The following is a 22,355-nucleotide window of genomic DNA, read 5'->3' as shown; positions in this document are numbered from 1 at the left end:
ATAAGACTACTCAAGGAGGTCATGCTTCCCATCCACCTTTTGGAAGAGTTAGATATTGGTCTACTTGTGGATAGTCATAGCCTTTCTACCTACCTTCAACCTTCGCCTATTCTCATGATTGGTAGGCTCTTAGATGGCTAGATTCTAGCCAATTCTTGCACTTGACTCTAATTATTTCTCTTGTTTGTACTACATAATCACCTAAAAAAATAAGAACAAAAAATAGTATAGCTACTAGTTGAGAGCTTCTTACATATGACCTTGTCCCCTTAATGTGTAGGGCATGTTGGATGACCATGACCCCCCTCCACACCCATTATTGTAACGCTCGTTGCTTAAACAACTCTGTTGCATTGTTTTAACCTAACCTACAAAAACTTTGAGGATGCGCCTTACCATCCCACCTTTTTTTAATAAATAATATATATTATGTGTGGAAGCACGTTTGGGCACTATTTAAATCACTTACGTATCGTGATGTTCTTCCCCAAATAAGCATCCAAGTAAGCATTAGTACCCCATAGCATCTTCACGGGATAGTGTTGCCGTGAGAAGATCCAGCCACATCCAACTTCCCATATAGGGAATGATACGACGAAATCAGGCGCTTAATCTACGAATCAATTCGTTGTATATTGAAGTTCAATTACCAGAGTACTGTTCTGAAATTCTAAGTCGAAAGGATGAAGATCATGGTGGCAGTTAAGCGAGTGATAGACTATGCCGTGAAGATTAGAGTCAAACCAGACAAGGTAATAAACTTCCTAGTTTACAAAAACAAAAACCGTGTGCGTTTTTCTCACTCTTCCAATTTTGTAACGGGTTCTATCCCATTGGTAATGATCTGGGAAAGAAATCCATTGGGGTGGTCTGTTGTTATGTTGATATAGTACTGGTGGCCTGTTTTCATTCATTGGGTTTCTGAGCAATGGATGTGATCTGTTTTCACCGATAACTTCAATTATTAATGCATGCTTTTTTAAACCTTCAATCCTTTTAATTGAATACACATGGCAACGGGAAACTGATATCTGCTTTCAGTTTTATAAAATTCTGAGCACATGAGATTCTGAAAATGTGCTTGTGGGATTGTAGACTGGTGTGGAGACCAACAATGTAAAGATGTCCATGAATCCATTTTGTGAAATTGCATTGGAGGAGGCATTGAGGATAAAGGACGCAGGGAATGCATCAGAAGTAGTTGCTGTCAGCATGGGTGGGCCCCTATGTGCAGAAACATTGAGGACTGCAATGGCAATGGGGGCAGATAGAGCAATTCATGTATCCACTGATACAAGCCTGTATCCTCTTACTGTAGCAAAGCTTCTTCAGTCCTTGGTTGCCATTGAGAAGCCTGGTCTTCTTATGCTAGGGAAACAGGTGCGCACTCAAATCATTTTTTTTGCTATTACATTAAGATGCATGTCCCTAGAAGAGATGGGGACTAGTTCTGTTATGATATTAAATATAAAGAAAGAAAAGAATTAATTATATTATGTCAGCAAATGAACAAACATTAGTCATTTGGACTTGTAAAGTATATCCGGTCACAATAGAGGAGTACTAGGGTAAATAGAGCAAAGGTTATGTAAGCAATAGAAGTTTCAAATATTAATATAAACTAGAAATAGTTGCAATAAAAGAGAAAATAAAGGGAAATGGATTAAATACAATGGTGAGATAATTGATGAAGCTTTATCATGCAACTCGTAGGGGCAACCTCTCAATGCCAATGAATCATGATACAACACAAGATGATCATATCGAAGGCGATCCTTATAAATAGGTTTAGCTTAATAATAAGGTTAGGGTATAGTAAAGCCATAGCTTCAAGGGGGCTGCCTGGTTCTAACCCTTAGGGCTATGCACACCTCATGTAGGCCACTCCATAATGACACTTGCACATAATCAATATAATAACACGAATGTAGGGTCATAGCAAGCTTTCCACATGATTTAGGGTCTGATTTTTTTGCATTGTAGTGTGCTATGCCTTTTCTACACCTGGTTAAATCAGTGTGTTTGTTGTTAGTAGTGTGTTCCAACATGGCGAGTCTTGGTAAGGATTTATGAACCTGAATCCAAGTCAAGTCTGAAGCCACAGGAAATCGATTTATGGAAAAATTACCATTAAAAAACATTGAGTCAAAAAATGCTTCCCAAGGATTTAAGATGTCCAAGTATCAACTATGGTTGTTAGAGAAAAAATCTTATACTATAGGATTGTTACCATCTGACTGTTCATTTGTGTACCTTTACTATCAGTATTCTTTTCCATATTTACTAACAGTATTACGAACTAATCAAAGAACTAACATATGCCATTGTCAAGGCATGTGGTCAAATTGCCTCTGATCCAATTTGAGAGAAAAGATGTTAATTATAAGTTTGAAGGAATCCTTTCTATCAAACTGCAGCTAGACCTAATCAAATAGGCTATAAATTTGAAGATAATTGATGACTGTATGTCCTTTAGACAAGTGAGTTCTTTTTGTTGCATTCCGTCCCAGGCAAACAAGTGTTAAGCTTAAACCTCTTAGATGACTGGTAAAATGGCTGTTGAATAGAATTGTACAACATGATCAGACTTTTTCATTAGCTAATGGCCTTGCCTTTTAGGCATGAATGCAGTTATCCTACAACTATGTTGTATGTGTTGGTGGACACCATGACCATGTCCATCTGGTCATATATTGCATGCAAATGCAGTCCTTCACTTAGAGAGAATATCAAGTCCCTTCAAGTCATAGTCTATGTTGTGTATATGTTTAATAGCTCGGTACCATCTGTTCTTGATATCAAATTCTTAATAAGAGTAGCAAGGTGTCTAACTTTTGTTTTCTTCCTGGCATTGGAAAATTTGTAGTCTTGACAGGAAAGCTGGATTTTTTGTTTGGCTTGTGTGAGTCCAAAGCATGATCAGGTGAGCAGAGGAGAATTACATGTGGTTGTCACAAGCATGTGCATACTGTTATTGACATAGGAAGTATTCACAATTTCTGGTTGGTGATTATGTATGAGCACTTTGTCTGACCGAGTCTGGTGTGGCCTTTAGATAGGCAATGTGAGGCAGGAGGCTCACAACAATGGTTCACTAGAGAGCATGCTGTTTCGATGCTGGACTTGTTAAGATGGGTTACACTGACAGATTATTTACAATCATCTGTAGCCAATAGATGTGAAATATAGATTGAAACTCAACTTTTATGATAATTTGACCTCTAAATTAGTTGCATTAGAAGCAACAGTTTAGCCTGAATTCCAACTCTTGGGTGAAACAAGCAAATAGTTATTGAATTTGCATCACAGATTCACAAAGAGAAGAAGTTGCATTCAATTTACATGACTTGAACGTTCAATGCTCAATTGTCCTAACTTCTAGTCATTAACCATAAATTAACAGCATATTTATGTTCATATTGGTCTGTCTTAATTAAGTTTATGTTTGAACAGCATGTGAAAAACATGGAGCTTCCTGTTGAAGACCTTTGTTAATTATTTTGTGATAAATTATATTGTTACTGAAGTGCACTTTGGCCAATAATATGCCATTTGTTTTGCAGGCCATTGATGATGATTTTAATCAAACTGGCCAAATGGTAGCTGGTCTGCTAAGATGGCCACAAGGCACATTCGCATCAAAGGTATGCCTTTTCTTGTTCTCAATATTTTAATAGTTAGAAAAGAGTACTAATTTCTGAGACAATTATGAAGGACTTTGTATCTCTCTGACAATCACATGAAAATGTTCCAGCTCATAAGATCGTTGATGACAGCCAAGAATGGTGAACATATTTAGAAGGAACAAAAGGAACAGTTTAAAATTATAGATAGAGCGTTCAATAAGCTAGCTAACAAATACACTGACAGTTCATTATGTTCCTGGTTAGTTGTTTGTTTTTATGGTTTCTCAAAGCTGGTTTCCAAGGGGCAGTCTGTTTCTTTTGTTTTGAACCATGGAATTAGTAAGCAAATGCTTTTTTTCTATTGAGAAATTGACAACAATTTGAGTGTGTGACATACATGTTATAAGTGGTCTGTACTGAAGTAGTACTTGTAGACTTATTTGTAATAAAACGGCAATTTTTTTGACAAGGTAAAAGAAAAAATGAACAATTCTAATGGTAGTCTTTGTTTCTTTCAACAATATGATGTATCAATACAAGATGCTAAATGCTTGAATTTTTATTCTCCTTTTGCATTATTTTCTATTATACCAGGTGGAGTTGGACAAGGAAAAAGGGATGGCAACAGTAGACAGAGAGGTTGATGGTGGCCTTGAGACATTGTGTCTGGCGCTTCCAGCTGTAATTACGTAAGATGTTTCCCTAATATTTGAGTTCATCTTTTGTTATTCATCAATCTTCATAACTTGCCTTGACGAATAGAAATTCAAGCACAAGTAATCATGTTGGACAAATGAATCATAGAACATAGATAATACCAAGCTCTTTTATTTGGTGCCATAATTTTCCTTTTGAAATATCATGCATCTGGTGCAAACATGACTTCATGGTGCAATGAGCACAGGCAGGTAATGTAATCGTCCATTCGCACCCTCGCTCATTCCAATTGGATATATTTGTATCTTTTATCTTTCTGCATAGACTAGCAACCAAATAACATTATTCAGTTTTGATTGCAGCCTTAATTTATTAATAAATACATTCTCATTAGTTGCTTCAATTGCTTCAAATTTCTTCTCTGGTTGTAGTCTAATGCCAACCATATCCAGTACCACCATCAGCAATAGGCTCTACTTATATGGTTGTAGTGACTTTTTTATAGTTGCATCTTTCTGGTGAACTTTCATTGTTCACGAGTCCTGTAAAGTCATTCTAATTTTAACCTAATAATCATCTCTAGTATCTACAATAGCCTTCGGAAATGTCTTTCTTCGCTCTTCTACTTCTACTGGCGTTTTTTATACTAGCAGTAGACGTGCTTTCCCAATCTTAGTAAAATCCTAGCTTAGATATCTGATTTTATGATACTTTATCACAGATTCCCTCAATAGACAGGCACTGTTACAAATATGTTGAAATGATACTTTGCATCTAACATAAGTCAATAGAGAACTTCCAATTTTATCACAAAACTGGAACATCATCGAATCATAAATGAATTGGGAATGAGGGATGTTATATAAGTGAGGAGCATTTTAGCACCATACCCAAGCCTCAGATGACCTCTGTACAAGGCTGTGAGCTTCTACGCACCCATGGGTACATTAGAAGGCCTATGATTTTTTTCACAACGTAACCCTATCTAACCTTTGACTGTTTGTATTCTGTGATACATATCTAAGCCGTTAGCCTCGAGTAGTTACTCACCACATACCTACCTCAAAGATGGAATAGTGGGCTACAAGTATGATCCTAATCCTTCATTGTGAGTGTTTTGAAATATTGGGTCGACTTTATTTGTGAATGGGATAAGTATTGGTGAGTTCACAGACTAGACACACCTTGTAGTGCCTTCCCTTTGTATCCCCATCTGTGTATTTTTGCCCTGAATATGGTCATATCAAATTTTCTTGGCAGTTTAGTATATTGCATTTGTTGTACAGTTATTAGTGTTTTCCTTGTAGAGCATCCCACTTTCAGTATTCTTCTAGATTTGTAGTGATTATGACAGTTTTGTGATTCGTGTGGTTGTATCTCTGCATCAACTTTGCACTTGCTTAGTCTTAGTATAATGACTAATCTTCAGCATATAACTCCCTAGAAAGTGAAAATTTGAAGAAACCGGTTGCATTTTACATCCATAGGGATCTAAAATTTCAAAAAATACCTAATTAAAAAAGCCTGGGACCAACTTGTACCCTTTGCAGTGGATTGTCTTGTTTTGCTCATCTCTTTGAGTTATCAATCTACCATATAATTTCAGCTACCTTTTGTTAGGGCTAAGGTCAACTTTTACCCCTCATTGGATTGTCCTGTTATGCTTGTCTCTTCAAGGTAGTCAATTTACCATATATCTCGGGTACTTCTTTTTTGGGGTCACACTCCTCCTTATGGCAACAAGTCATCAATCTTAGGACCAGCCAGATTGGTTGGAACCCACTGTTAACACTCTCAATGATTGCCTTGATTATATACAAACAAGATTCAAAGACAAGCCCTACCACCTCTTTAGTGATGTGGATCAGCTACTCCCAAGTGCAAACAAAGGCCAACCTTGCTCACCTACAAGAATTTCTTCCTTCCCCAATTAGGGTTGCTCTCCTTGTCCCTCTAAACTAGTCTTACTTACATGTGATGGTACAAATCTTCCTAATTGGTTGGGCAAGGCTGACCAATGCTTGAATTCTATCAAATTCCTTCGGATGAAAATCTCTCCCTAGCTTCTTTTCACTTTGAAAAGGAAGCCCTTTAGTTGTATAAGTGGTTGGATAGGACTTACTAGTTTGCCACTTGGTTAGAATTTTGTAAAAAGGCCCTAATCCACTTAGGCCCTAGTATCAATGACAACTTTGTTGGTGCCCTTACTAAATTACACTAAACACACATTTGTCAAGGAATATCAAAGCGAGTTTGAAAAATTGGCCAACTAGACATGTGACTCGAAGGAATCATTTTTTTTACAATTGTTTTATCAACTCTCTCTGAGAGGAGCTGCAGGTAGAGGTTCTCATGTTTGAACCAGATTCCTATTGTGATGCTCTAGCCTTGGCATGGTGTGCAGAAGAAAAATTGGCAACCTAGCAGAAAGTGGAAACAAGTCAGCTCCTCATCCAAAACCAGAAGGATTCATTAGATAATGGAACTAAGCTCCTTACTATTCATAGACTCTCTTGAGAAGAGATAATGGAAAAAAAAGGCCCAGGAATTGTGTTTCAATTGTGATTAAAAATGGGAAAAGTGTCACAAATGTATTGAGCAACGCTTGTATATGCCATTGACTCTACTACGATACCTAATGACTTTGAGGAATTTTCAAATGCAAAGGATGAGTTTGTTTCCCTAGAACAACTGTCCACTCTTGATGCTCATATTTCTATTCATGCTTTGGTTGGGTTCTCATCTCCCCATAATTAAGGTCATGGCTATATCAAAAGACAAGAGATAGAGTTTTTGAATCTTTGATAGATGGTGGTAGCATTCATAACTTTACTAGCAAAAAGTTGGCTGACCAGCTACACTTTTATGCCCATGCCTGTTGTTGGTTCTTCTTCTTGCTACCCTCAGCTCTAAGGTATGACACAACACCTAGACTTGGGGATCAAGTCAATCCAGGTAAAGATGACAGCCCTATGGTTGAACCAAGGATGAAAAACGCAATGAGACAAGATTGGACCCTGTCTTCTGCACTTTGAGCACCACAAGACTTAGGAGGGTAATCCTAATGAAGGTCTTAAAGAATAATAAAGCTCTCTGATAGGAATTGCTAGAAAGACAAAACCAAGTCCAATTGACACAAGACATAAGCCCATTTTTTTTGTCACTAACTCAGATTGTGCTGGTTTTATATTAGTTTGTAGCTACAAACCCTAAACAAGTGGATAATTGACACAGTTATAGATGTATAAGCAAAGGATTTCAATTTAGTATGTGCTGGAATGATCCTTTGTACCTTTAGCAGCATTATGTACAAATAACTTACACATTGATCTATCTTTGTATCAAATAAGCAAAGGAATGATTAAATGGGACAAAATTCAAGGATGTCCTTTGCATCCTTTAGACTCCATGAAGTCAAGCAAACCCCAATAAGTTACATCTTTTTGTAGAGTGTTCATTAATTGTAGATTCGAGGTGTTGAGTTAGTTGCAACCATTAGAGACCGGTGTCTTACCCTGAAAGATTAGAGTCAATTCAAGACCAATGAAAACAATGATAGAGCAAATCATAGGTTAGATGAGCCTACGTCAGATGGCTCTGCCTTACAAAACCTAGATTCTCAAATGCCTTCATGTATGAAACAGTGCAACTCATTCTTAATAATACATTTCACGTTCACAAACCCCACATACTAGGTTAGAAATACTTCCCATCACAAATAACTTTTGACAAATATTTATTGTATTCATTGAATACAAACTAACCAAACCTTAGCACAAGTGCAACAAATGTACACCTAGAAAGTGTCAAATTCCCTAAAGCTTACAAAATAAAATTGAGACAAATTGCAGAGCTAACTTGAGTAAGTCTTATATTGATTTACTAAACAAATAGTACAATGTTGTAATAAAAATCAGACTCGAAATCAAACAATGCCCATATTTAAGTAGAGTTTTTCATAAATTTGACATTACGAATTCTAGATAATTATAGACATAATTTGAGAAAAATTCTAACAGCCTCTATCCCAACAACAACTCCAAAAAGACCTAGAAACGACATACTTAAAGAGAAGGGGAAACTCCCAAATTAAAAATAATCTGTGTTACACAGGGACGCATCCCCACACCTGAAACCCTCATTCTTGTCCTGTGAGGCATTTCGGGGACAATGAGACATCAAGTGATGCCCCCTTGCTTCCCCCCCCTTGTCTACTATTTGTTAGAAATGTCTTGGAACATGTTCTTGAAATTGGGGATGTCTGGCCATCCTTGGGACAACCGGGAATGTCTGGCCATCCTTGGGACGACTGGGGATGTCTTAGATGTTCCTCGACCATCCCGAGGATGGCTAGGTGTCCCTTACAACAACAAAAGATAGACCATTCATTTTATAAAAAAAAACTATATATTTTGTGTTTTGTTGGGTTGTAAAGGGGCGTGGATGTCCCACAAACCCTCATGTGCCTCTTATACACCCTAAAATAACAAAACAAAATACATAAAGTTCATAACTTAGGTGTTGCACATACTTTTGCTGGTAACTGTTGTGTTTGGTGCCATTGTTTTGTTGCTTCCAATTTGTTATTGTAGGGACTTTGGAAGGGAGTTTGAGGGGGTGAGACTGAGGATGCCTCCCCATGACACAAAGTAATTCTTTTAGCCTCAATAACAGTTGCAAATTTGAAGCTTAACAGCGAGGAAAGTTCAAAGAATATACCGATAGATTTTCTCTTCTTTTTTTCAGTTTTTTAGCTTTTTAGAGAGTTTTTGTAAGTTTGTAACTAGTTTTAATTTTAAACTTTAAAAAAAAATTGGTTTCAGTTTGTTATCACAAAGAAACACTACAAAATGAGCACTAGTAGCAATGATGACAATTTGAATGAGGGCAGTGAAGAAAATGAAGTAACCAAAATAGACCTTTCTTCTCATTTTGAAAATCCAAACATAGGTTCTCTTGGAGTTCCACAAGACCTATTTGCATGCCCTTCACCCTCTCTTCAAAAATTTGCACCCTTTCAATCCCCAAATCTCTTGCTTTAATTTGTCACCAATTTAATCATCCATAAGAGTAAGAATAAAGGGGGCAACAAACATTGGTTTTGTCATATTTGTAAAACTAATTACTGTGGGGGCTATAGTTGGGTTAGAAACATCTATTGGGTGAGAGTAGACATGGGATTGGAATTTTTGCAGATTTAACATTGGAATTGCAAGTTGAAATGGCAAGGTTTGTTAGAGAGAGTTGTGATAGAGGGAAGAGGAAGGCCACTTCTATTGCAGGTGAAAAAAATACTATGGTAGGGTTAATGCATTTGCAAAAACATGATCAAGCTGATGATTCAATGGACAAAATATTTTATGCCCATGCTATTCCATTTCATTTGGCAAGGTTTCCTTAATTCAAAGATATGTTGACAGATGCAGTGTCAGTTGGACCCTCTTATTGCCCCCTTGGAGAACATAGATTGCATACCTCCCACCTTGACAAACAATATTCAAAGGCGAACATGTTGATAGAGAAGACGAGACAAACACGGATTAGGACTGGTTGTTACATTGTCATGGATGGTTGGACCGAATATCAATATCGGCCACTCATTAATATTATTGTTAATGTTTTGGGAAACGTTAAGGATGCTGATTACCAATTTACCATTTTGAAGGAGGCCATAGAGGAGGTTGGGTCGTCTAATGTTGTGCAAGTTGTGCCAGATTCATTTCGCATTTGTATGCTAGTTGGTTTGATGGTTGACATTTTGGACTCGTGTTGTGTACATGCTTTGAAAGACATTGGCAAAATAGATTGGGTGAAGATAGTAGTGGCTGAAGCTAGAGACATACAAATGTTTGTATGTACTATCACATTTCACTTGCACAATTGTGGTCTTATTCAAAGAAAGAATTCCTCAAACCAGTTGAGACTTGATGTGCTAGCTATTTTATTTTGTTGGAGAGGATGTTGTAGGTACCAAATGCTCTACATTTCATGGAGATTTGTGGAGAGTGGAAAAAGTGGGCTCAATCAAAGATAGGAGGGAAAGGTGTTGAGAGAAAGGGTGCGTAATGATGCTTGGTGGTCCAATATTAGGTAAGAAAATTTTATTTAATAATTTAAAATTTAAATTAATATGTTTGAGTTTCTATTTTGTTTTGATTTGTTTTTTCAAATTTTAATTTACATTAATAGTGTTAATGTCATAATTTTTAAATGTTGCTTGTAGATATATTTGCTCTATCATATCCCCTATTGTGGGGGCAATCAAATATGTTATAGACTCTCCTAGTCTTGGAGAGATTTATGAGACTTTTGATAGCATGCTTTATTAGATGAAGCCAGCAATTCGACAAGTATCCTAGATTGCAATTTTATGAGGAGCATATTAGGCCTATTGTCACAAGGAGGTGGAACACAATGAGAACCCCTCTTCATATGGCTGCCTATGCTCTTAATCCCAAATGGTATGCACCTAGAGTTAGCCAAATTATTCCTTCTGAAGATGATGAAGTAATGGAGGGGTTTATGATGGCCCTTCATAAGATGTATAGCAATGACGAGGCAACTGTACTTTGAGAGGAGTGGCTTCAGTTTTCTGATCTTAGGGTCCTACTTTTAGCAAACCATAGGCTAGGATGGATAGAGTTAATATTGCACCAAAACACCCCATTGGATGGTGGAAATTTCAAGGGAAGGACATAGTAGAGCCAAAACAGCTTGCTATTCATCTACTCGCATAGATTACTAGTTCCTTTATTGCAAGGAGGAATTGATCCACCTATGGTTTCATCTACTCAATCAAGAGGAGCGTGCTTACATCTGAATGGGCTGAAAAGCTAGTTGTAGTTCATAGTGCCTTGAGACTTCAAGATCAACAAACTATCAAGTATTTATAGGCTCAAGCAAAACATTGGGATGTTGATCTTGAAGATGTTAGGAAGATTGATGAGGAGGTGCAACCAAGAATGGCCGGGATTGCATTGGACAAACCACAACTTCAACCAGAGAGTGACACGAGTCTTTGCCTTTTGATATTGACAGCCCAGATGAGGCATAGTGTATTTTGAAGTTTGACAAGTCTCAATTTTAACTTTAAATTTTATTTTTATTTTTTTAACTTAAAAAATTTAAACTACTATTATGCTATTGTCATCATTGAACTGTTGTTATACTACTGATTTATTGCTATCTCGATTAAATTTTATTGCTGTTATATTTTTGTCATGATTAAACTTGACTGTCTCCTCTATCTCCACTGTTATACTGCTGTTATTGCTAGATATTAATATATTTGGAAAAAATTCATATATATTGCTGACCCTTCACCATCCCCAAAAAATTGCTTGTAGACTGCCATCCACAAAATGCATCCGCTATCGCCCCCTTGTCTTTGTCCTTGAATCATCATGGTACATAGAAAATAACATGAACAGTTGGCACCATCTTGTCCTTTGTTTCTGCAACTAAATCAGGCATAAGGAATGTGCCATAGTATCTTTAAATGTCCCCTCCTTTTGCCCACATTCAAGTAAATTGGAAATGGTTTCCACATTGCAATTGCATTTGCCTACAGGTTTTTATTGTTGTGTAAAAAGTATTTTCCCAATTGATTTTCACTTTGTAGGTGAAAAGTTACTCTCGAACACATTCCCCTTGGTTGACAAATAAAAGCCATTTCATAATTCTACCCCTTAAAACTCATCACATTCTTCCCTTTTACCAACTACAATCGAATGCTTGAGAAAGTCTAAGAGCAGAAATGAGTGCCAAAGAAGTCAACAATATTGCCCCTTTGACAGGCTTAGAGCCCTTTTCCTTTCTCATGTCGTGCCACCTAGGTCCACTTTGGCACACAGCACACTTGACAAGACAACTTACACAGGGCTGGAATGAGACTATAATATTTTGCCACATATAATGACAACTAAGTCATCATTTGTATTAGCTTATCAACTTTTACTTTCATTACACACCCCATAGCCTGAAGTGGGAGCCACATGAGAATTTGCAATGAGTGGTTGATGCGATACAATTAGATGTTGCCATTTGTCCTTCACCTCAGCTTATTCTTTTGAATTTACAAAGTTCACCACACATTGCATACATGAGAGTGGGGCCCTTTGAAAATTTGTGATGTAAAGGCACTATGCAATGCAATAGGGGTTGCTAGTTGTCAAAGCTTCAAGGAATTCAACGCCCTTTCTGCAGAAAGCACACATAAGCATTGTTTAGACAAATAATGAAATGCCATCTCATCATGACATTAGATGAATCAACACACACATTCACCTGCTAAGGACACATTTCAACAAGTCATCACTTCATAGTCTGAAAAAAAAACCTTAATTGAAATTTGCGATGTGAATAGCTCTCACAATGCAATTAGAAACTATCATGTATGCTCTATCATGTAACATTTGCCCAATAGAACCTTCCCTCAACAACCATTGCACATCACATAGTTGACAATGGGGCCCATACCCAAGATTGCTATGCAATGGGAAATTGCAACCTAGCACAAGCGACAAGAGACTTCATTTGCCTAGAATGTACAAGTCATCAATTGTAGTCCAATTACAAGATATCAACTCGACAAAATTATGACACTATGTTGTGGGAGTTAGCAACAGGACTCAGACTTGAAGAAACATGGCATCACAATGATAACTTGTAGTTTCAATTGGATAGTCCAAACAAAAGGTGCAATGTGAAGGCCTTGTGTGACGGAACTAGAGCATGACATGTGGACAGCCAATTGCAGACCAAAGACTTTAAGCCATAACCACAACATTCGAATTGTTAGGAGCGTAAAGGAATTGGCATTATCAATTTGGGAAAAACATGTAACCAATAAAACTTAAGAGAAGCCTAGATGACTAGTCACCATTAAAATAGAAGCTTGGGGTGATAAAGCATATGAAGAACCTCACAAGGACTAGGGTTTTAGCCAAAGACAAAAAGATAAACCTTAGCGAAGAACTGAGGCCAAAAACCCTAAGGATAAAAAAAAAAACACTCCAACACTTGCACTGATTTTCAAATTATGGTTGCCAATGGTAATACTATGCCTTGTGGGGGCAAGTGCCATGATGTCAAGCTTACAATGGGAGAATATCAATTGAAAATAGATATATTTTCTCTTTCCTTAAGGGGCTTCGTTGTGATATGTTGTGATATTGAGTTCTAGTGGTTACAAACCTTAGGCTTAATCACTTGTGACTATTCATAGCTTTGGCTGAGGTTCTACCATAATCGTTGAGTGTATACAGTACAAGGTTTGTAGGCAGGTGTTGTTTAGATGGTTAGCACCCATTGCATGGAAAAACTTTTACATAAAGGATGCTCCGATATTCTAGCCAAATTCCTCTCTTGAGGCTCAACTTCTTTCTCCTCCACAAATTTTGTAGGGCTTCCTTCATAATTATCAATGAGTAATTAAGGAATTCAAAGGCCTACCCTTTCTTGAGTCCCATGACCATTCCACTTCCCTTATCCTTGGTAGCCATCATACTAATATTTGGCTCTATTAGTACCCTTTTGAACAGAAGAATGAAAATGAGAAGATGGTGAAGGAACTCCAAGTGACAGGGATCATCCACCCTAGAACCAATCTTTACTCTTTAGTAGTATGGTTCCTAAGAAAGATGGGGGTTAGCAGATGTGCCTTGATTTTTGTGAGCTCAATAAATTAATCATCAAGGATAAATTTTCTATTCTTGTTATTGATGATTTATTGGATGAGGTTTTAGGGGCTAAATTTTTCACTAAATTGCATTTTTCTTAAGGTTATCACAAAATTAGGATCAAAGAAGTTGATATTCCTAAAGTTGCCTTCAAGACTCATGAAGGCCATTATGACCTTTTGGTCGTGCCCTTTGGATTAAGTAATGTCCCATGCACTATTTAGAACCTCATGATTATGATGTTTCATGGTTGCTTACACAAATTCATCTTGGCCTTCTCTGATTATATACTTATCTTAGTAGAACTTGGATTGATCATCTTCATCATGTGGAGATTGCCTTAAGATTTTCATAGGACCATTCTTGCTTTGCCAAGTGCTCAAAGTGTGCCTATGGCATCCAATAGGTGTTGTACTTGGGCCATATTGTTTCACTAGTAGTTGTCTAGGTTGACCCTAAGAAGATCCTATCAATGAAAGAGGGGCCACACCCTAAGTCCAAAAGTTGCGAGGTTTCTTAAGTTTGACAATATACTATTACAAGTTTTTGCATAATTATAGTAAAATTGTTGGATCTTTGACAACTTTGGTCAAAAGAGAATTCAGCAAAGGTGGCCTTAAATGCACTCAAAACTGCCATGTGTACTACTCTAGTGTTGGCTCTGCTTGATTTTCACAAATCTTTCACTCTAGAATGTGATACCTTTGGAACGGGCATAGGTGCAGTGTTGATGGAAGGACATCCCCTAGCTTTCATCACCGAGAAACTCATGTTGCACAATCTAGCTAAATCAACATATGTAAAAGAAATGATGTCTATCCTCCATGTTGTCCAACAATGGCATCCTCACTTGTTGGACCATAGATTCTAGATAAAATTGAATCATCATAGCTTGAAATATTTTTTGAAGCAATACGTTTCCTCCCCAGACAACAAAAATGGGTGTCCAAGATGTAGGAATGTGATTGAGATTGTCTATGAGAAGGGTAAGAAAATATGGTAGTAGATACCCTCACACCAATTTGAAGAAGCTTCCATCCTTTCTCTTTTTTTAGTGGTTTCACATTTGATAGATGCGATTTGACATGATTGGGCTACTACATTTGCAATTCAAGATATCATTTGGCCTAAGTTACTAGTCTTGGTATAGGTGTAGGTTCAAGTAAGTATGTATGTATGCATGCATGTATATACGTATGTATGTATAATGTACATACATACATGTGTACACCCATTCATGCATGCATGCATGCATGTATGTATGTACGTATGTATGTATAATGTACATACATACATGCGTACACCCATTCATGCATGCATGCATGTATGTATGTATGTACATATGTATGTATACATGTATTACATACATGCATACATCCATACATACATGCATGCATAGATGGATGTATGTGTTATTTATGTATATGCATGGATACATGAATGCATGTATGGATATATGGATGTATGAATGCATGAATGTATGCATGCATGCATCATGGATGTATGTATGTATGTATGTATGAATGAATGCATGTATGGATGTATGTCTATGTATTTATGTCTGTGTATGTACATGTGTATGTATGTGTATGTATGTATGTGTGTGTAGATGTATGTATTTGTGTGTGTGCATTTATTTATGTATGTCTCTCTCGGTGTGTGTATGTATGTATGCGTACGTGCATGTGTGTGTGTGTGCACATATGTATGTTTTTGTGTGTGTGTATGTGTGTATGTATGTATGTATGTATGTATACATATACATATACATATCTGTATATATGCACTAAAAAAATTAAAATTATATAATATAAAAAGTGATACTCAATTGCTAATAAACAAAATATTTATATGCCTCATAATTTGCAAAAATGTAAATACTCATAAATTCATAATTTAGTGATTTGCCAAATGTCAATATACGTTTAAATTACAATCAATATTTAATAATCTTCATACTGCCCTTCATCAAAAGCATCAAAGTTAATATTTGATTCAATTTCACTTGAACCACAATGAGTTACAATGCCACTTCCACTAGCCATGTAATATATGAGCTGCCTCATCTAAAGAGGATTTTGGCAAGTTGTGCAACAATAATGTCTAAATCAAGATACTCAATAGTTAAATCCCAATTCCTCATCACCCCCTCATTGTGGGCACCAAGGAGCTCTCCGAAGTGTGCTCCAAGGTGCGGCGTGCACAAAGTCGGAGCCCGGTTTGCCTCGGGTGCGCACCTCGCGTGCACCTTCGCCGGGGTGGGCACCTTGGCTGGGTTGCGTGCCTTGGTGGGCACCATGGTGCACACCAAGGAGCGCTCCAAAGTCTACTCCAAGGTGCGCACCATGGCGTGCACGAAGTCGGAGCCCAGTTTGCCCCGGGTGCGCACCTCGCGTGCACCTTCGCCGGGGTGGGCACCATGGTGCGCACCAAGGAGCACTCCGAAGTGTGCTCCAAGGTGCGGCGTGCATGAAGTCGGAGCCCAGTTTGCCCCGGGTGCACACCTTGGCTGGGTTGCGCACCAAGGAGCGCTCCGAAGTGTGCTCCAAGGTGCGCACCATGGCGTGCACGAAGTCGGAGCCCCGGTTTGCCTCGGGTGCGCACCTCGCATGCACCTTCGCCGGGGTGGGCACCTCAGTGCGCACACCTTGGCTGGGTTGTGCGCCTTGGTGGGCACCATGGTGCGCACCAAGGAGCGCTCCGAAGTGTGCTTCAAGGTGCACACCATGGCGTGACGTGACAAGAGACCCTAATAATTAGTGAGGGTTTGGGAGTGGAGATCCCAATGGGGTTGAGAGCAAGTACCCCTCATGGGGGTTCAGGAGCAATGTCCCCATTAGGATTGAGGGGCAATGACCCTTGTGGGGGTCTGGAGGCAACACCCACAACAAGGTTGAGGGGCAACACACTTGGTGCATTCCCTGTTACGAAACAAGGCAAGGTCAAGGAGCAAAGTCGCTACTGCCAAGCCCATATCAAGGCTTTTGAAACCAGACAAACCTTCTTGATGCACACAATTTTGTCACTTAAGGGTGAAATTAGGTACAAATGCATTTGTTTATAAAAATGTTTTTAAAAAAGAACTTTTATTTCTGTTTTTTTGGCAGCCCTCGGGTCCCTTTGGGTTCACTTGAGTTTGGCCCAGTTTGCCCAAGGTCCCTCTGGGCACCCAAAGGTACCTTAGGCAAAACCAAAGCTGAACTAGCATAGGTTCTAGACTTGAGCAAAACACATATGGGTGCACAAGGGGGGGGGGATTGATAACTTAGCATTTGGCAATCTGATCAAGATCCATAATTAGTGTAGGGTTTTTGTTAAACAAGCAAAGTAATTGACTATCACGATTAGATATATTTACCCCCCAAATTCAGCATTCAAGCCTCAATTACTCTTGCACCCCACCTATCGTCAAGCACTCAAGTTTCTGTCTAGATTTCCTCATCTCAAGCTTTGAGGACAAAGCTTTATGAAGGGGAAGGCAATGTTACGTTACCACATTTTATTTCATTTTAGGTAGTATTAGTTGGGCACATATGCTTTGTAAGTCCCCTAAGGTAGCTTTAGTAATTGCATATGTTTTGTAAGTGATTCCACTAGTTGTTACAATAAGGTAATTAACTCACATGCATAGGATGGTAGTAGTCGCCTTTGGCAAAACTCTATGTATTGTAATGACTTCTCAATTGAAAAACATATTGAAACATTTGTATTTGGAGTGCATGCCCTATTTGGAGGTTGCCCCTTCAAAGTGTGTTGTGAAGATAATAAAAGCATTCTTATTCCTCTCATCAATGCAATATTTCTGTGTTGAGTTCAGTACAAATAGGAAAACCTAGAAGAGCTTTAAACTTTACAGGCCATAAACTATCTTCAGATGATCATGAAATCTCTTCACAATAGCATTGGAAATGGGAAGACAAGCACAGTTGTGAGTGAGTAAAACATTAATTATAAAATCACCTCAACCTGGTTGCTTGTAATATTAAAGCACATTGAGATCCTTCCAAAACAACAAAGAAGAATTCCACGACCTTTGGATGATCATGAAATCTCGTCACAATAGCATTGGGAATGAGAAGACAAGCACAGTTGTGAGTAAAATATAAACTATGATATCACCTCAACCAGGTTGCTTGTAATATTGAAGCACATTGAGATCCTCCCAAAACAACAAAGAAGAATTCCACGACCTTTAGTTTCCTGGCACTAATTTCTGAGGTGTCCAAATTTCAGATTATTTTGATTTTCAGTTGATCAATCAGTCCTCATTCTTCCCAAGCATCTGCTGCTTTTTGCTTTAGTTAGCCATTCATGAACTTTGCCAAAGTTCCTGGTAATTAGTATAGGCGTAACTTGCGATTTCTTCAAAACTTTACTTAGTTTGATCTGATGTACCACATGCCTATGACAATATTAAATAATAGAATTCAGGCAATAATTAATTATTAAATGTGGGATTCAGTATATTTTGATTTACTGAAATGATTTAATCATGATGGGTTATCAAATTTAGACTATAAAATGCATATAATTGGTTTTAGTGAGTTTGCCTCAGACTGATCACAGAAATTCAAGAAAAGGTGTTTAAACTAGAAACTCTACCTTCGGTAAATTCTCCTTGATCCTATCCTAATAATGGTTTTCTAGATGAAAAGTGAATGATTTGAATCTTATGGTTATAACTTATAACTTATGAGTTTATTTGCATTAATGATTTGAACATGGATTAGGACTAGAAGGTCTAATTAAAGTCGTAAGACCCCACTTTGTCCTCAGAATTAGATTAAATATCAATAACAATTAAGGTTTTGAAAGGTCCTGAATCAACCAAATAATCAATGGTTATGATAATTAACACCCCACGTTCTCTGTAATCATTTTTCTTTCAAATTAAAAGAATATTAGAGGAAAATGTATTAAGCTTGAAATCTTGCATTGAATAGTCTAAAGGCAGAGCCTACATTTGACAAATGGGATGTCCTTATGTTCGTAAGGTGGTAGATGTGATGTGATATTTTCCATTATGAAAAAAGGGCCTCTATGCTGTGGGGTGATTTGGTCAGAAAGTGAATCTTAAATGATGATATTGAAAGGGGACTGGATGATGAGGGCAATTGGTGTGAAAATCTTTCAAGTGGAGGAGTGTTATTGAGGGAAGAAAGGCATGGAGGGAAGATTTGAGAGTATATTTTTGCAGAGCTGACATCCCCACACACAGTAGTTGGTGGGTGGGAGGCCCTATCTACCTATCTGGGGCCTGGAGTCTCATCATCATCCCCTTCCGGAAGCATTTGCCCGTCCCTTGGGCCTCCAATCCCCCCTCCCCCCTCCCCCCCCCTGGTTAATCACACTTTGCTGCTCTCACCTCATCCCTTGGGTGCTTACTGCTGCCCCCCTCTCGATTCATCCAGCTGCTGATCCAGCCAATACTAGATAGGGAGATAGGCGTTTCCCCCTAACATAATCTTCTGCCTCTCTGACAAATCATCCTTTTTGAATCTTAGTTCGATTGTGTTGGGCGGGAGGAAATATGTATAGTGATTCTAATATTCTTAATTTTTAAATTACAAATATTTATATTTATGATCTTTATATGTTTTTTAAGGAACAAATCTAAAACAAGCCCAACACCCCAAAATGTTCTGCTGGGTCCACAAACCAAATCTGCAAAACCTGAACAAGGGTATGACAGAACCAGCAACTTAGTTTATATGATATCACCAATCTAGGAAGTTGGCAGGTCTCGACAACTGCACCAAAAGAGGGAAAAGCTGAGAACTGAAAAAGCATTGAATGCACATGACCGAGCATTCCATCATAGGCATTTTTGCATTTGCCATGGTCATAGAAAATTCAGCAGATGTTTAATTTGCCATGGCATTTGCGTTTCTGCCATCTGTTGCAACTGTTGATTTTGCCAAAATCAGCAAAATGCATTGTTTTGAAGATCTTGAACACTGAATCCTGCACATGGATGTACCATATCACCCTGAACAGTCTCCAACATGAAAGAAGCTGTCCTGGTTCCAAAACATGCCATGAAATACAAAAACCTGATTCTTTTTTAGATGATTGTGCTTTTTCCCAAGAAAATTAATTTGCTGCATATTCAATTCTATTAGCAATTTAGCAGTAAAATGGAGTTGAAGGGTATATCACATCAAACACAAATCTCATCACAACAAAACATTACCTATGCCTCTGAATTTTGCTGCTGCTGATTGTTGTTTCAGGCATCTTCTTGAGGATGTTTCCATTATGACCTGGATTGTGACATGTCAAATTGTTATAATTTCTACCTTTAGAAAGACTGATTTTAGAATTCAAGCTGCAGTACCAAAACCTGGTTTTTATTTTGGATTTCCTGTACACAAACTGTTTATTTGCATGTCTCATTTGTGTTTTCTTTCATTTTTGCTCATCTTCATTGTATAATTCAGTAGATTGATCTGTTTAATCTTCATCATCTTCATTTGGTGTTCAAATATTCCTGATTCTAGCTTGTGATGATCTTGATTGTCAGCGGTGTCTTAGTAGACTATTTCATCAATGAGGCCCCACATTTATCTTGTCTATTGCATGAAACAAATCCTCAGTGGTCATTATCCTGGAGACCATGTTCTCATGACTGGCATTGTTACCAACCAAAATTCTAGTAATGTGGAAATGGAAGCAAAGCAGCATGAAATAATAACGTGATCTTGTATAATTACTTATTCTATCTCATATATTTTTAAACTCCTAAACTTATTTTTCGTTTGTTTTCTTGGTCAGTAATAATTTAATTAATTGGTGGGAATCATGTCTACAGGTCAGATCTACGGCTTAATCAGCCACGATATGCGACGCTTCCAAATATTATGAAAGCCAAATCAAAGCCCATAAAGAAAGTCACTCCTGAAGAGCTGCAGGTGCAGATTATGCCAGACCTGGAGGTTCTTGAGGTTGTAGAGCCTCCAAAGAGAAAATCTGGGATGATGGTATCTTCTGTGGATGAGCTCATTAACAAGCTAAAGAATGAAGCTTATGTCATATGATGTTTTACCTTTTTGATTTAAAATGATTTGAGCAAATGATTGCATTCAATCATACAAGGTCACAAATTATTTCATACATCATGATTTCTCAATTTCACAGTTTATGCTGAAAAAGTAAATAAAAGTCCTATTTGAGCCCGATGTCAAAAATTTCAATGCATCCATTCTTTGTGTAAAATTAGTGGAGAAGAGCTATTTCAAGATTGTGGAGGCCAAAAATCCAATTATCTTCAATGTAAAAATGAAACCTAGAATGAAAAGAATAAGAAAACCAAGAAACTTTCCAAATTCTAATGGTAATTGAAAAGAGTAGAAAAAAATATCATATTCTTGAAAATTATTCGAATTTTTTTGTTTAAATGGTTTGACTCTTTGAGGATTGCACTTCCGGTCTCAGATTTATCTATCCTCTTAAAACAAACAAGGTAATATTTAATGCAAGACATCCACAGTAGCCTTCAGTTTTCTGGTTGGTTAGCCCTCTAACAGAGGGTTGGATCTTTTTTAAATGCAAAGCATGTAACCATTTCCTTTAGTCATCCTTTTTTAAATATCTGCTAGCATGACTGTTCTAGAATCCATGGTCCTCATATTGCTCACAGATTTTAAGGCTTGATATCAACTATGCATGCAAAGTGATTGGCATGCTGACAAAATTTAAGGTGAGTTAAAATACAAATGCGTTGGACAACTTGTCTTGTATCATACAAGATGGTCTGCTGATGCCCAAACAACTATTTGCAGTTGTTAAAAAGACAATAAAGATTCCTTACTGGGAACATGAAAAGTCAAATAGGGAATGAAAACAAACTAAAATGTTTGTACACCCATAGTTTGAGATCCTGCTTGTCCAATAGTAATCTGGTAAGAATGGAGTCAAGCTTTGGGTTTATACTTATAAATTGATTTATATCACAATTGGACTACAGTGGCCCACCCCAAACTAAAATCATTTCACAAATGACTGGTTATGTGAGTTAAATTGTAGAATAAATTCTAGTACAGACACGTGGGTCTGTTTTCTTGAGAGGTTCAATAACAGGATGGCTAGTCTACTATAACCTAGGAAAAAAAGTTGTCAGGAAGCAAAAATCAAAAGAATGTTTGATTACGAAATTGCAAGCACATAATATATGACTCTAGCTTCGGAACGCTTCTCTCTAGTTTGTTTTCATGTAATCCCACTAGCATGGGCACAACATGGTTAGGCACCTGCCTTGTATGTTTCCATAGCATTTCCATAGTCCTCTCAGGCCAACAAGGTTTGGGCTTGGTCCATTTGCAGCACGATGCATCATTCAGAAGAGACCTAAAGTTAGAGAAGCTTTGCCAAACTTAATCTACATTGAAAATAA

The 22,355-nt window shown here is 37.7% G+C and overlaps 1 protein-coding gene across 2 annotated transcripts; it reads left to right on the top strand.

Moving 5' to 3' along the window:
* The first annotated feature begins 452 nt into the window (after positions 1-452).
* On the top strand, positions 453-21,141 carry LOC131074211 (electron transfer flavoprotein subunit beta, mitochondrial). 2 transcript variants are annotated; one of them, XM_058010772.2, is made up of 6 exons: positions 453-752; positions 1,096-1,380; positions 3,564-3,644; positions 4,221-4,315; positions 20,487-20,666; positions 20,775-20,895. In XM_058010772.2, the coding sequence occupies exons 1-5, from the start codon at positions 684-686 to the stop codon at positions 20,617-20,619; spliced, it is 663 nt and encodes a 220-aa protein (XP_057866755.1). In that variant the 5' UTR covers positions 453-683; the 3' UTR covers positions 20,620-20,666; positions 20,775-20,895. The 2 variants fall into 2 exon arrangements, with proteins under 2 accessions (XP_057866755.1, XP_057866754.1); XM_058010771.2 differs by lacking the exon at positions 20,487-20,666 and having other exon boundaries at positions 20,775-21,141.
* Positions 21,142-22,355: the final 1,214 nt, after the last annotated feature.

This window comes from Cryptomeria japonica, chromosome 8 (assembly GCF_030272615.1).
Source record: "Cryptomeria japonica chromosome 8, Sugi_1.0, whole genome shotgun sequence".
Classification (NCBI taxonomy): Eukaryota; Viridiplantae; Streptophyta; class Pinopsida; order Cupressales; family Cupressaceae; genus Cryptomeria; species Cryptomeria japonica.
This window is presented reverse-complemented; position numbering and strand designations above follow the sequence as displayed.

What these genes read in the sequence shown, in the direction of transcription:
- LOC131074211 (XM_058010771.2), top strand. Translation starts at nt 684, where the DNA reads ATGAAGATCATGGTGGCAGTTAAGCGAGTGATAGACTATGCCGTGAAG. An exon ending in TTAGAGTCAAACCAGACAAG is followed by an intron (nt 753 to 1,095) that starts GTAATAAACTTC and finishes GTGGGATTGTAG; the next exon opens with ACTGGTGTGGAGACCAACAA. An exon ending in AAGGCACATTCGCATCAAAG is followed by an intron (nt 3,645 to 4,220) that starts GTATGCCTTTTC and finishes CTATTATACCAG; the next exon opens with GTGGAGTTGGACAAGGAAAA.